This window comes from Anolis sagrei, chromosome X (genome assembly GCF_037176765.1).
Source record: "Anolis sagrei isolate rAnoSag1 chromosome X, rAnoSag1.mat, whole genome shotgun sequence".
Lineage (NCBI taxonomy): Eukaryota > Metazoa > Chordata > Lepidosauria > Squamata > Dactyloidae > Anolis > Anolis sagrei.
Window position 1 is genome coordinate 87,396,214 of NC_090034.1, and position 15,851 is coordinate 87,412,064.

General features: G+C 43.1%; 1 protein-coding gene across 4 annotated transcripts in view; it reads left to right on the top strand.

Annotated features, from left to right (window-relative positions):
• The window catches only part of LOC132780316 (leucine zipper protein 1), a 67,060-nt gene extending 51,516 nt beyond the window's left edge, over nucleotides 1-15,544 (top strand). For all 4 annotated transcript variants that reach the window (XM_060783946.2, XM_060783948.2, XM_060783945.2 and 1 more), the window contains 2 exons: nucleotides 3,785-3,978; nucleotides 6,980-15,544. In XM_060783946.2, the coding sequence (XP_060639929.2) occupies nucleotides 3,785-3,967 (183 nt within the window). In that variant the 3' untranslated portion in view covers nucleotides 3,968-3,978; nucleotides 6,980-15,544. The remainder of the gene's footprint in view (nucleotides 1-3,784; nucleotides 3,979-6,979) is intronic.
• The last annotated feature ends 307 nt before the right edge of the window (nucleotides 15,545-15,851 follow it).

Here is a 15,851-nt window from a genome sequence, read left to right on the forward strand (position 1 = left end):
ATGCTGGGAGGGGAGTTCTGACAATTGTTCTGATGATTTTTAAGATTGAACCAGGGGGTGTTGTGTTTTATGCATCTTAATAGATTTGTGTCATGGTTTTATTGCTTTTAACTATGTATTTTTTAATATTTCTATGGTTTATTCAGTGATTATATGTTTTTTTTAGATTTTAAATTATATAATGTATTTATTTTTATTTTAGTTGCTTTTTAGAGAGATAAAGCAGGGTAGAAATAACAACAACAACAACTCTGTAGAGATGTTCAATGTATTGTCGAAGGCTTTCATGGCTGGAATCACTGGGTTGTTGTGAGTTTTCCTGGCTGTATGGCCATGTTCCAGAGGCATTCTCTCCTGACGGTTTGCCTGCATCTACGGCAGGCATCCTCAGAGATTGTGAGGTCTGTTGGAAACCTGGAAAATTGGGTTTATATATCTGTGGAATGATGTCCAGGGTGGGAGAAAGAACCCCGCCCACTTGAAGCAAGTTGAAATTCCTAAAGTTCGCCACCTTGATCATCATTGAATGCCCTTACAGCTTGAAAGCCTGGCTGCTTCCTGCCTGTAGAATCCCCTGTTGGAATCCTCGATGAAGCGGGGAAATTCCAGACAAAAGACAGTCGGGGCCAGCTAATAGCTCCTAACGGGAGATTCTCCCAGGCAGGAAGAAGCCTGGGAGAATAAACAAAATCTGGCTACCAGTATTTTAAAACCTCTAAAATAATAACTGAAAATAAAGAACAACACTCAAAAACAGGGGAATTCCAGACAAAAAACGATCAGGGCAATCTAATCACGTCCCAGCAAAGGATTCCCTCAGGCAGGAATCAGCCAGGCTTTGAAGCTGCAAGGCCATTAAATGCTAATCAAGGTGGCCCATTGCAACATTCACACCTGCCTCAAACAGACAAGTGTTCTTTCTCCCACCCTGAATGAAATTACATTTTACAGGTATGTAAACCCCATTTTCCTAGTTTCCAACAGATCTCACAACCTCTGAGGATGCCTGCCATAGGTACAGGCGAAGCATCAGGAGAGAATGCCACTGGAACATGGCCATACAGCCTTGAAAACTCACAACAACCCAATAATAACTGCTCTCCAAAAGTATTTTCTCAAGCTGTTATTGGAATCTAGAATAGAACTTTAAGGGACCACAAGGGCACCATTCTGCTATGCAGGAACACACATTCGAAACACTCCTGACAGATAGCCATCCAGTGTCTGTTTGAAAATCTCCAAAGAGGGGCCCCACTTACACTGCCATATAAGGCAGTTTCAAACCATATAAGATGGCAGTGTAGATGGGGCCATGGAGACAGTTTCTTTCTCTCTACCATTTCTCCCCCTCCTTGAATGTTTCCATAGCATTCCTATATAACACACCATAGGAATGTGTAAACAAGCTAATCAGTTCCATTTATTCCTGTGCACGAGTTGCCTTTAATAATATAATAATAAACTTTATTTATACCCCGCTACCATCTCCCCGATGGGGACTCGGGGTGGCTTACATGAGGCCAAGCCCAAACAACAAATTACAGCAAAATAAAACCTAAAACAAAAACAATAAACAGCATCATAATTACATAAAACATATGAATGCATAGCGATATAAAATTACAGTAAACACAATCCCAGTGACAATGGTCAGGCTACATGTAATGATTAAAAGAAAAAACTAATTAAAAACAGATTAAAAATTCGGGTGAGATAAAGGAGAAGCAGGTTGAACACTTATTTATATGGCTGGAACAGTAGTTCCAGCCATATAAATAAGTCCAGCAGCACTTGCATACCATCACTTTGAGGAGCAGGAACCCCTATGGCGCAATCGGTTAAACCCTGGTGCCAGCAGACTACTGACCGACAGGTCAGCTGTTCGAATCCGGGGAGAGCAGGTTGAGCTCCTTCTGTCAACTCCAGCTCCCCATGCGGGGACACGAGAGAAGCCTCCCACAAGGATGGTAAAATATCAAACACCCGAGCGTCTCCTGGGCAACGTCATTGCAGACAGCCACATCCCTCACACCAGAAGCAACTTGCAGTTTCTCAAGTCGCTCCTGACACACACAAAATTGAGCTATTTTCCCATCTGTTCTTCAAAACAATAAGATTTTATTATAGAAGTCACGATGCTTTTGGCAGAGAAAGGACTTAACAGCCACCAAGAAAAATCTTTCAAATGCTCAGGAAGCCAGAAGGCAGCAATTAGCAATGTGTGCATGTGGTTTGGGTTTTTTAAAGAACCATGATATTGAGGGAAGGATGCAGAAGGAATTTGGAATATTTCTGGGATTAATAATACACGTTCCAATAATGTTAGGGTGACTTTGCTTTTGTGTTGTGGGCCCTCTGCTGGTACTAGTTTGTAAATGCAGGATTCTTTTGGTAAGATTTATTAAAAACTATGCACTGTAATGCCTGAATGCGTTTATGTTAAGGATTTATTTAGAACCCAGCCAGATCCCAGGTACAAAAGAGTAGAACAGATAGGCAGCCAAGCATACTCTTAAGGAAAAGGGTGCCTTTGAACACATGAGGTCAATACCAGAACCAAACTCATAAATCATTTAGAACATTAGGAAGAACTTCCTGACTGTGAGGAGCCGTTCAGCAGTGGAACTCACTACCCTGGAATGTGGTGGAGGCTCCTTCTTTGGAAGCTTTTAAACAGAGGCTGGATGGCCATCTGTTGGGGGTTCTTTGAATGCAATTTTCCTGCTTCTTGACAGGGGGTTGGACTGGATGGCCCATGAGGTCTTTTCCAACTCTATGATTCTATAATTCAGTTGACTCCCCAGTGTTTTTCAGCAACCAGATGCAAAAGAAGAAGTTGACATGGGAAAGGTTATTTCCTGGTTTTTTTCTGTAATGAAAATTTAAAAAGATCTGGAATCATTTCACCAATATAGACGATCCCCAAGTTACAAACAAGATAAGTTCTATAGCTTTGTGTGTGTGTGTGTAGGGCCCCCTGGTGGTGCAGTGGGTTAAACCACTGAGCTGCTGAACTTGCTGAATAAAAGGTTGGCAGTTTGAATCCAGGGAGCGGGGTGAGATCCCACTGTTAGCCCCAGCTTCTGCCACCCTTGCAGTTCAAAAGGATGTAAATGTGGGTAGATCAATAGGTACAGCTTAGGTGGAAAGGTAAATGTGCTCCTCATTGTCATGCTGGCCACATGACCTAGGAGAAGTCTACAGACAATGCAAGCTCTTCAGCTTAGAAATGGAGATGAGCACCACCCCTCAGAGTCAGACACGACTAGACTTAATCTTTACCTTTACATAGACATGCACACACACATATACACATACACACACACACACTTGAATGCATGCTTCGGAAAGCATAGGGAAGGGCAAACAGCCCCATGGTGTTTGTCTTGCTGTCTGTGCCCCTATTCAGAAGATTTCACCTCACTTTCTGTCCCTGTGATCATTGGATTTTGAAAATTTGGCTTGTTGTGGAAATAGGGGTTGGTGACAAGGCTACAGTGGAGACACCTTTCCCTCATGATAACTCTTTCAAGAGTGAATTTCCCTTCCGAAGGATAGGTTCCTCTCACTTCTGGTTGTCTCACCCCCGTTTTAAACTAGGAGTTCTTTGTAAGTCAGATGTTTGTAACTTGGGCACTACCTTATACTGTTTCTAAATTCACATGGGCAGGAGACAAATGAACTTTGCCACAGGCACTTGGGGATCAGAAAGATGCCATCTGGGAGCAGCATGAACAGACATGTCTTCCTAAAGCACCTAACCCTTTTCTTGGTTTTGGTACAGGAGGAACACAAAGACTTTGTTCCCAGTTCCAGAAGAAAACCATTCAGCTCCTCTGAGCAGCTCTCCTGGGCGAACACACCAAGGAAGAGGCCAGAAAGCAAGCTGGAGTCCTCTTGCCAGCTGCCAGGCAGCAAATCCGAGGGACGGAGACGTTGGTCCAAAGGCTACTCAGAAGGAAACTGATCTGACTGAGGGTGAGGTGGGATCTCTTGTGGTTTAAGATTATCGTGGAGTTTAAGATTGTTCGCAAATGTGTTTGGCGGGGACGAGAGACAGGGCCTTCTCGGTGGTGGCCCCCCGCCTGTGGAACATGCTCCTCAGCAAAATTAGGTCAGCTCCATCTCTCCTTTCCTTTAGGAAGAAGCTGAAAACATGGTTTTGGGACCAGGTATTTGGGTAACAGGCTTGACAGCAATTGCAATTCGTGTGCTCTTTTTGTATAATCACAGAATATGCCTGAGAACTGATGTAGGCACTCAGCAGATTGTGGGTTAGTACTCAAAGGACCATACCAGACCATAGGTGCGTTGTCTGTCACCACCATCATAGACGATCTCTCATGGGGGAGTAGAGCCTTGGCTGTGAGTTAGAACAACTGATTCCATATCCATGGGCCATGAACCACTCCACAGCTAGAGGTTTCCAGATTTCAAAGTTCTGGCCCTGTTGCCACTCACCAGTTTCCATGGGACTTTTGTTGATTTTGGATAGACACACATGCCATTGCAAATCATCTGTTTGAAGTAATCCCCAGATGTATATTTATTTATTTCAAACATTTCTAACCCGCCCTTCTCAACCCACCCTAACAGCAACCCCTTGATGCATGTAACCCCACTGACCACATAACTACTTTGATTCCTTTGCCAAGAGAACGGCAGGATATTTGATCGATATAGCTAGGCAGAAAGAAAAAACAATTGTTGTGGTTAGATTCCCAGACTAGGAAAACTTGAGTTTAAAACTTTATTGGTCCATGAAAGTTGCCAAGTGACCTTGGATTGGTCATATTGTGATCCTGAGCTACTTTAGATGTAAACATTAAAGAAGTGGATGGAACTAAGCATTGATAAATCCATAGCTTTCTTCTTTCCCTGTAGACACATTCTTGCTGCCCTGAACTCTTTTGAGGACGTGTAGAATAAAATTATGCCACCTCTATAAAAAAATCACACCATTTAGCAATTTGCTTTTTTCCACAAGCAAGGAAGCCCTAGTTCTAGTTGAGTGGGACCTGATTTGTTGTCTCTTTTGGGAGAAAATGGTGTTGTGTCATTATCGTTCATGCCTACAAACTCAGAGCAACCACTTCCAATCTGGATGATGGAAGTGATGGAAGTTGGAATTCAACACAACTGGGAAGGCTTTGGTAGGGAAGAGCAGTAGCTCTTCTTAAGTGTTGGAAATAGCAATCTTCCAAGCTTCCACTGACTGTTAATGTATCTATACTTGTTAGCCTGCATTCTATGTGTGTGTTGATTTGCCAGTTTGACTTATCTCTTTGATGTGGAAGGAGTTACAGATGTGATTGTACTGAGCACGTGCAAACTCAGGACACCATTTTATGTTCAGTTTGCTTTTGGACTTCAATGAGGTAGATGTGTTTACTTCAGTGTGGTAAGTCTGCTTACCATTTCATTGGAAGTGGATGTATGTGCTCATGGACTTGAGTAAGTATAGATGTATTTAAAGACTTTTTAAAGACTATTTGCTTGCATACTGAATATATATAAGTTTGTTAGTAAACAAGATATGTTACTTTTCAAAGAAGACTACTTTCTATTGTCGAAGGCTTTCATGGCCGGAATCACTGGGTTGTTATAGTTTTTTCGGGCTATATGACCGTGTTCTATAAGCATTCTCTCCTGACATTTCGCCTGCATCTATGGCAATCATCCTCAGAGGTAGTGAGGTCTGTTGGAACTAGGAAAATGGGTTAATATATCTGTGGAATGACCAGGGTGGGACAAAGAACTCTTGTCTGTTGGAGCTAGGTGTGAATGTTTCAACTGACCACCTTGATTAGCATTTGATGGCCTGGCAGTGCCTGGGGCAATCTTTTGTTGAGAGGTGATTAGATGTCCTTGATTGTTTCCTCTCTGTTGTTTTGCTACTTTGTTTTGTCTCTTGAGTGCATGTCTTAAATAAGAGGTTTTAAGGGAGTGTGTGTGTGTGTATATATATATATATATATATAGGTCTTACTTTTCTACATCCCACCTCTGAGTTTAAGATCGTTCGCAAACGCGTTTGGCAGGGACGAGAGACAGGGTCTTCTCTGTGGTGGCCCCTCACCTGTGGAACATGCTCCTCAGCGAAATTAGGTCAGCTCCATCCCTCCTTTACTTTAGGAAGAAACTCTAAACATGGTTTTGGGACCAGGCATTTGGGTAACAGGCTTGACAGCAATCACAAAGTTTTAGGACAGGCTTTGGACTGGGTCGTTGGTTGCTGAATCGGATTTGGATATGGTAGTGTTATATTGTGTTTTTGTATGTTTTGGCTTCAAATTGCTGCCAGTGTAAGCAGTCCTGAGTCCCCCCTCGGGGGTTGAGAAGGATGGGTTACAAATGTTTTAAATAAACAAACAAACAAATAAATATTACAACAGCAAATTCTACTTCAAACAATCATCATCTGCTAACCAGGTATATTTTTAGTGGCCTGTCTTTATCCTTGTCCATTTAAAGACATGGTTCCTCAGTTTAACAGCTGAGCTACCTGTGTGCTATTACATTAATGTTTTATGAATATCACTAGTCTTAAGGTTTGACTTCTAACAAGGTCACACCATTCTTGACTTGTGCTTTTCAAGTAGTCTCTATGTTCACAGAGATTCACCTTTTGCTAGACAGAGGTGACATCATTTTACCTTTGTAATAATGTTATTTTGTACTGGAATTTCCAATAGATTGTGGACTTTCCAATATTAAGGGCCATCCAGTGACCCAAGCCCTTTGGCTTTCGTGGATAATGCAAAGCTTCCTCCGTTCTTGCTTCAGCTGCAGCAGCATGTGAGAACCAATGGCAAAGGAATTGTTCCCTCTTGTAGGCCACAGCCAGGAAGAAGCTGAACCATCAGCCACCAGGTTAACAGCAAGAAAGGGAGCAAGGTGGTGGTGGAAAAGGTAATGATGGATAGTTACCCACAAGTCCAGCACTTGATATAATGTTTTTTCTCTTTCTCCACTCCAGTGTTTCCTGCCCCAATACATGGCCTCCAGAAGCTGAACTTCACCCCCTCCTTGCTCTGGTCTTCCATGCCGCTGTCAACCACTGGGACCCATCTGGTGCCTGTCCTTCGACCCTTTCTGTGCTCAAGGCCTTGCCCTCTCTCTTAACCTTGGGCAGATTTTGAAATTTTATTTTAAGACTGGCTTTGCATTTTCCTTCACCATGGAGTAGGCCACAGCATTGTTGCTCAGGGGAATCCCACTCCATTGTCTTAAAGCTTGAACCTGCAGGACCGCATCTTAAGAGACAGCTGGGATACTTGGGACAAACATTTCCTGGAAAAGCAAAGAGCTTTTTGTGTTTTAGCAACCACTACAAGTGGAGACCTAGCCTAGTTGCATCTTGACCTTCAGGGTCTTTTAAGAGGCTGGAATTTACGTGAAAGCCATGAATCAGACTACTAAGAGTCTCCATCAATCACTATGGATTTTTGCTGTTACAGCTTCAGAGAGTACAGTTGCACTGAACCTGGATGCCCCAGAGTCTGGTGCTCCATGCGCTAGCTTGGCTGCAGCTCTGCAAGGGACCGTTTGGAAAGAGGAGGCCATTGCTTCACAACAGCCCTGTCTCCTCTCTGCCCTCATCTCCTCACTTGGCCCTTGTGAAAAACTTTCTCCCCAATTCTTAAGCAATAACCTAAACAAACCCTTGTCATCACAACTCCTTTGCTGAGGATTGTCAGTGTACCCACCTTTTTTTCACTCCGAAAGTCCTCATTCCTTGACCTCGGCTCCTTGGGCAAGTCTAACAAGATCCAGAAGTACGGCCTCCAGTTGCAACGGATCGGGCAGTGCAAGAAGCCTTCTCACTACATCCCGCGGACTGCTGCACAAGGCCAAGAGGGAGCTCTTGCAGAGAGAGATCCCCTCAATGCATTATTTGAACTAATCACATGAGGTCTTAATGCTGGCCCTCTTTCCCCCCAATGGGACAGCCACTGGGAATTTGGGCAGAACTGGCTGGAAAGCTGAGCAAGAAGAGTCTCCTATGTACAGTCGATCAACACATTCATGGGGTGGGAGGGGACACTTTTGTAAACATTTCTGCTACCTCACTCTTCACTTGCTTGAGCAAAGGGACCAGTGGAGATTCCTCCAGAGATACAGTGTCCTCCTTCCATACCGAAATCAGCACACTCCGCTGTGCATCTATCTCCACATATCTGCTCTAAGTCTTCCTCCATGTGCTTGGAGCATAATTCTTAGATGCTGCTGAACTGTAAGTTTTCATTCTCTCCTCCCTACTCCCTCCAATTTGCAACTGCTAGGGATTAACGTCTGCCATCTCCCTTTTAGGATGAACTGTGTTAATACATGCGATACCTACTCATGTGATGACCATTCTGAAATGGTCAGCCAGCTTTCCCCAAGGTGTTATTCTACCGTTGATACATCTCTGATTGTCACAGCCAGCAGGGCTAGTGGTCAGAGATGGAGTCCAAAATATCAAAAGAGCAAACCAGTGCAAAGTAATGGCACCATAAAACACTAACTGTACAGATTATGGGAAGCAGTAAAAAAACACATCCATACACGCATGTGACCACATTCACTATCCCCAAGCAATTAATATATGTGTCAAAAGGGCCCTCAAGACTGAAACCAAGCAGATGCAGGTCAGTCAGATGATAGTGTTGTGTCCAGGAGATTTGCAGGAATAGATATGCAGGCAGGGATAGATGCTTAACCCCAATCCTCCTCACATATGCTTGCACACATGCTCAATTTGCCCAGGTGAATGTTTACTTGAGAAATGGGAGCATCATGAAGTGGGAACTGGAATAATCCCCTCAGTTCCTCCTTGCAACTGCATCCGTCCCTGCCCCGATATTAGTGCTGGGAAGCAAACACAGGTTTGGGGATCCCTTTTTATGACTTAGGGTGTTGTTTAGCTGAGAGCTAACCTTGAAATCTCAGCGTCCCATCTTGACCAACTGCATTCTCCTGTGCACGTGCTCCAGATTAGTTGAAACCCCAGTAATAGTGTTCCTCCTTCTGCACACAACAAATCAGCATCAACACTTTTCCTTCCAGCCCACCAGCCTGGCTTGCTTGCTACTTGCTTGATGGCAAGGCCTCAAAAGGCAGCATTGTTGCATCTAAATTAAGATGTGCTTCAACCTCTCTATACTGAGGGGTGTTTAATTGCACTTTCAGGAAAAGGAATCAAGGCTAAACATTCCTTCAGAGCTTTATCCAACCCTCTGGGCGTGTTTTGCAGAACTAAAGAGCTCAGTTCAGCCCACAACTCTCTTCCAAAGCCAATATAATTTTTTACCTGGATTTTTAAAAAAATATGAAACAATCACAGTATTTATTTCTTTGCCTTTTAATATGTTGAACCTGTATAAAATTTAACTAGATTCTGTTTCTTCCCTCACATACTTATTTTATGTAGTTTTTTTTTTTTAAAAAGGAGTATAAATGTTCCTAATCGTTTTATATATATGAGGCAGAGGACACAGGCAATACCTTTTGCTCATCTAGCTGTTGAAAGTGTTAGTAAAATGCCCAGTAGGAAGGGCCTCAAACATGAGCCTTCTACTAAGTTGAGATGCAAAATGTCCAGGTATCCTGTTGGGCAAATAAAATTGACTATTGCCGCATATTACCTCATAGTGAGGGAGGTGGCATGCTTTGGGCCTTTAGAAATGTGAAAAACACAAAAGATTTTGTGCTTTTAAAATTTAAATTCCACATGAATTTTCCATATATACACTTATGTGTGTAATGCATTGCTGGTCACTGGACAAGACCATGGAGGATACTAAACCACACCGTGCAATAGCCTGCTTAGCTATTACTCTATTTTCCAGTGTATAAGATGACCCCCAACTTTTCCAGTTAAAATATAGAGTTTGGTATATACTCCCCATATAAGACTACTCCTCTTCCAATGCACACAAAATAAAAAAATTAAAAACATCAGATTTGAATTCAATATAGTGATTTTCTTATTATCGTAACTCGTTCTCTACCTCTCAGATCTCGCGCATGCATGCCTCCTGCGCCACTTACTGCAGTCCTCAGGAGCAAGATCTGAGAGGCAGAGATGGAGTTACGATAATAGGATACAAGGGTGGGCCAAACAAGTGAAAGACACATGTTTTTCTGGGCACAGCGCCACTCTATCTCTTTTTTCCATACCCTGGGCATCCCAGACACCTGCAGCTTGCTCCGCCCTTCACTTACACCTTCCCGGTGAGCCTCCCCCCTCACCTCATCATCGGGACCGCGTTAAGTCACTTATTTCCATGAACCCTGGCAAGTGGATTTTCTTCTATCGTACTTGTACAGTGGCATCCTTGCTGCTTTCATACGGTTGCCATATACGGTGGGGATGTGGCTGCAGCCATTTTTGAGCCCCCCCCCCCCCCCCCCGGTATGTGGCGACCGCAGATTCTCCAATCTGGCTCAGAAGTTTCAGCACTCAACCTATAAGACGATACCCGGTGTATAAGACCTTCCTGGGTTAAAAAGTAGTCTTATACGCCAGAAAATACAGTAATTAGATCATATCACGTACTGCTCATCTCATTTACACCCACCACTGTTGAAGTCTCGAGGTGTAGAGCCCTCTATTCACCTGATGATGTAATTATGTTATATCCACAAACTGCACCGTGCCCCTTCTGAGGTCACACTGATTCTGTTGACTTGAGAGTTATGTCACTTGCCTAATCAGACTGGTTCCATTGATAGAGCGTTTACATAGCCTTTATTCCCTCTCAGCAATAATTAACTTGGAGCAGCCATTTTCCATGAGCAAAACCTGTATGTACTAACGGCGTCCATTCATTGGTCAACAAGGGCTTGAGAATTTACCTGAAGTAGTTGTGTGTGTATGTCTGCATGCTAAACATGTTTTGAAAGCCATTCCACTCGATTTAAGAAAGCACTTTAGCTGTCACATAACACAAACAGTTTCAGTCTGCTCATTGGAACTTGGATCTCACCCTACTTGAAAATGCAAGCAAACCACCCATGGGGTGTGTGCGATGCTGCTATCCAAAGCCACTCCTATGGCTGGGCTATCGATGCCTGTCATTTTCTGCAAGGGGAAGCAGCCAGTGCAGAGCAAGATAACTTTGTTCATGTGTGATTTATAGCACCTTTCTAAGACATATTTATGTGGAAATGAGTTCCCTTGGGACTTGATTAGTAAGACTGCTGCCTTAAATACTACCACCCCACACCATTTCCCTTCTCAGTGTGGTGAAATTTCAGCCATTTTCATTGTGCCCTTAGAACAACGGGGAACCTAAAAGGCATTGAACGATAGCTCTGCAACTCATTACCATTAGCCAAGCTGGCAGGGTCTTCTGTGAATTGCACCTAATACCTAGAGCAGAGCTTTCCAAATGTTTCATGTTGGTGACATGCTTTGTAGTTCATGACACAGTAATTTGGTTTTACTAGCAAACTGAAGGAAAACAACCCCATATAAGAGATATGGGCACATATATATATAAACTGTAATAACAAAATGTATGGGGACACAACATACAATGGAAATATTTCTTGTATATTCTTTAAAAATACATGATTTGTAATACGATAGCATATATTTCCAAGATTTTATCATTTCTTGTTATGTTCATGCAACACACACGTTACAGCCAACTGTGTCCCGACACACAGTTTGGAAAGCTCTGATCTAGAGGGCCAAATACTCCACAGCCTGGCCTTTGAACAAGGGCAAGAATTGTCGCCAACCAGCTGTTGTTGGAATGCAGGTCTCCGCATTCTTGACTATAGACAGTGCTGGTTAGGACTGCTGGAGGGTGTGAGTGCAGCAAAACATCATCTTGACAAGTTAAAACATCTTTTTCAAACTTTATGCCCTCAAGGTGTGTTGAAGTATAACTCCCATAATCCCAACTGTCTGTGATTTTGTAGTACATGGACGTGGAACCCAGTGGTAGCCCTCTCAAAAATTTGGGATCAGCATGGCAGAAAGTTGCAGTCAAAAATAGCTACTAGGCCAAAGGTCTCCACCCCTACTCTAATAGGAGCAGGAGGAATGCCCAAATGATGTTTCTTCCTATAATAAATATGACAATCAGCATCTAAAATGATATACCCACCTTGACAAACAGCCCATTTGCTACAGCTATCTTGCTAGCTCTCATTGGAATTGAAAAATACCACCCTACACAACAAATTCAACAATGAAACTCACCTACATGCATCTTCAACCATCTGTGGTCACTACTACTTCTAGGACCTTATTGGTAGGGCACAGTAAATTGCATCTCCCTCTCATCCCAAAGTAAGAGATTCAGATCTTAGCTACAAAAGTGTAATTGACTTTGTTGCAGGATATGAGTTTTCCAGGCTGTATGGCCATGTTCCAGAAGCATTCTCTCCTGATGTTTCGCCTGCATCTCTGGCAGGCATCCTCAGAGGTTGTGAGGTCTGTGGGAAACTAGGAAAATGGGGTTTGTATATCTGTGGAATGTCCCGGGTGAGAGAAAGAACTCTTGTCTGTTTGAGGTAGGTGGATGTTTCAATTTGCCACCTGGATTAGCATTTATCTCAAAAATGGGAGAACTCCAGACAATAAACAATCAGGGCCAGCTAATCCAACTCCCAACAAAGGATTCCCCCAGGCAGTAAGAAGTCACACCTTGAAACTGCTGGGCCAATAAATGCTAATCATGGTGGCCAATTGAAACATTCACACCTACCTTGAATAGACAAGTTTCTTATTTATCTGTCTATTTCTGGTATTTCTATCCTGCCTTTCTCAGCCCAAAGGCAACTGAAGGTGGCTTACAAATTTGCAGCAATTTGATGCCACAACAGTCATCTATACAAAAAACCTCATTAAAAACATATAATTCCCAGTGTTTTCCTGTTAAACTCTTTTTTTCCAGTAGCATCGTCTAGCCGTTCCATGTTCACTCTTTCATAGTTCCATGTTTATCTATTATGCTGCATTTCCAAAAGCTTGTTCAAAGAGCCAGGTTTTTACTTTTTTCCGGAAAGTCAGGAGGGAGGGGGCCGATTTAATATCCCTAGGGAGGGAGTTCCACAGCCACCACTGAGAGGGTCCTGTCTCTTGTCCCCGCCAGACGCACCTGCGAAGAAAGCAGGATCGATAGCAGGGCCTCCTCAGACGATCTTAAGTTCTTTCTCCCACTCTGGACATTCCAAAGATACATAAACTCAATTTTCCTAGTTTCCAACAGACCTCACAACCTCTGAGGAGGCCTGCCATAGATGCGGGCGAAACGCTAGGAGAGAATGCTTCTGGAACATGGCCATACAGCTCAGAAAACTGACATCAACCCAGTGATTCCAGCCACGAAAGCCTTCAACAATACAGTGGATCTTTTCATTCCACAGACCAACATAAAAACAAAGTCTCAGAAAACATAACACCTGTCTTATTTCTTGAACCTTGATATCAAAATATGCATCTCGAAAGAGGGGCAGTGAGTGACTTTTCCTTATGGCTTGTGTGAAAGCTCCTGTTCCAGTATTTTTTGGCCCAATTTGATCCAGGAAGCGCTCCATTCCAAGATCCACTGCAGAGTTCAGGAAAAAAAAAACAACAGGAATCCACAACAGCAATTCTGCTCTAATAACCTTATATAGCCAGTTGTTCAATCTCCGGAGCAAAAACACCCCCCCCCCCCCCAGCTTCCCACACCATTTGATGCCATGCCCTCAGGATCTGTTGATAGTCTTACATTTCACACAATATAATGAATGTAAATATCCATTATAGTATAGTTCGGGGTTATCTGGCCCCGTAAAAATCAGAAGATTGTTAGAAGATCTAGAAATCATAACCTTGAGTGCAATAGGAGCTGATTGTATTATTGAACAGACGGTGACAATTTCAGGAAATGGAGAATCGTTTAGCTCAAGCTGCACACTTTAAAAAAATCTGTAAATATTTGCCAATAGTCTGGCACGTTCATTTCTGTTTTTAATGGTAACTCATCAGCATAAAGATCCTGGAATCATCCAGGGACTCTATACTGGGAAATTATGAGTAAAAAGAAAGTAAATCCAGTGTTCTAATTATATATGCTGCATGTGTTAATTTTTTTCCTATCAAGAAATGTAAATTCCAACTTATTCCATCTGGAGGTCAGAAGAATTGCCCTCATGTACAGCCTGCACAATGCAGCCTCGCCTTCTTCATAATGAGACCCAAACTGCAGCTGCTCTCCAGAGCCAGGGAGTAGCTCTCACAAACCGGTAGCGCTTGGTTGTGTGGAAGATCCCAGGTTCGTGAAGACTTTTGAGACAGCTGCTGCCACTCCAAGTAGATAGTCCTCGACTTGAAAGTACATAAGGCAGCTTTGTATATCCATATGCCACTAAAGTATCTGGCTTTCCGTGATAAATTGTTGACAATGTGCCAAGAATATAGGGTTTTAGCCATAGGGTTATCCAGAAGGAACCCATATGTATGCAGGAGCAGGATATTGCCTTCCAGGCCTTGAACTGGTTTTTTTTTCCTCGCGTCAGCAGTGACTTGAGAAACTGCAAGTCGCTTCTGGTGTGAGAGAATTGGCCATCTGTAAGGATGTTGCCCTGGAGATGCACAGATGTTTATGATGTTTTACCATCCTTGTGGGAGGCATTTCCTCATGTCCCTGCATGGGGAGCTGGAGCTGACAAAGGGAGCTCATCTGTGCTCTCCCTGGATTCGAACCTCCAACTTATCGGTCTTCAGTCCTGCCAGCACAAGGGTTTAACCACCGGTGTACCTGCTTCAAATGATATCAAATGGGAAAGGGACATTCAGAAAGGCTTCCATGATGCCATATCTCCACCTTCAGCGGACCATCCAATATTTTGCTGCTTCAAATGATGTCCCGCTATGATATCCAAAGAGAGAAAAGGGGGTGCAAGGTGCTGTTGTGCATGAGCCATCTTTCCTCCTCTTTTTCTTTCCTCTTGGCTAGAGACCAAAGGACTTGTTGACCCCTTTAGTGGTTGTGGGAAGCAGCGTGCCTTCCATGCCTACCCAAGGGAGGAGGGACGGTCTTCCGGCCAATTATGAACACTTGAGAATCCTTCAGATTGTGTGGAATGTATTTTTAAGAGATGAATATATATATTTTTTCTATTCGCTAATGTTAAGATTGGGTGAAAGGGATTGCCAAATCCTGACATTGTGTACTACAGGCAGATGAACACCTCCTGCCTTGTCTTCCCTTGTTTTCAGGTTCAGAAAGAACAAGTGCAATTTAGCAAGGTGTTGTCCCAATGTCCTTGTTTGCCAGCCATCTCAAGCCCAGCAACTGACCAGCACTGTCCCCATCACTCCACCCCGGCTCCAGAGGAAGAAGCACGGTGGTGTTAGCATGTTCACTTGGGGGAAAGCCCTGTCCTTTCACGTCCCAAAGTTGTCTGGGTACTTAACAGCAGGTGGGGCTTCATCTACCCATTACACAGAGCAAAAAGTCTGCATGCTATGTTTAAACGCAAATGTTTGTCTGCATGTTATCTTCTGACTAATATTGTCTGTTCTACAGTACATAATAAAACAATTTGTATGGTATTACGTGTGGATTACTTCGAGCTAGAAGGATGTAGGTTTCCTATGAGAAAAAAAAACCTGTTGAATTTTACACAATCCACACATGTCGAAGGCAAGGCCCATGGGCCAAAACGGGTTTGCCACAGCATTTTAAGTGGCCCATGTGGCTTTCAATACCAGAGCAACATAGGTCCAATTATTTATTAATTTTTATACCCTGTCTTTCTTCCCATGGAGATTCAAGGTGGCTAACCACCACACAGTCCCCAATTAAAGTGATTACAAAAAAAAACTTAGAACTAATTAACCAGTACTGTGTGGTTTAGGT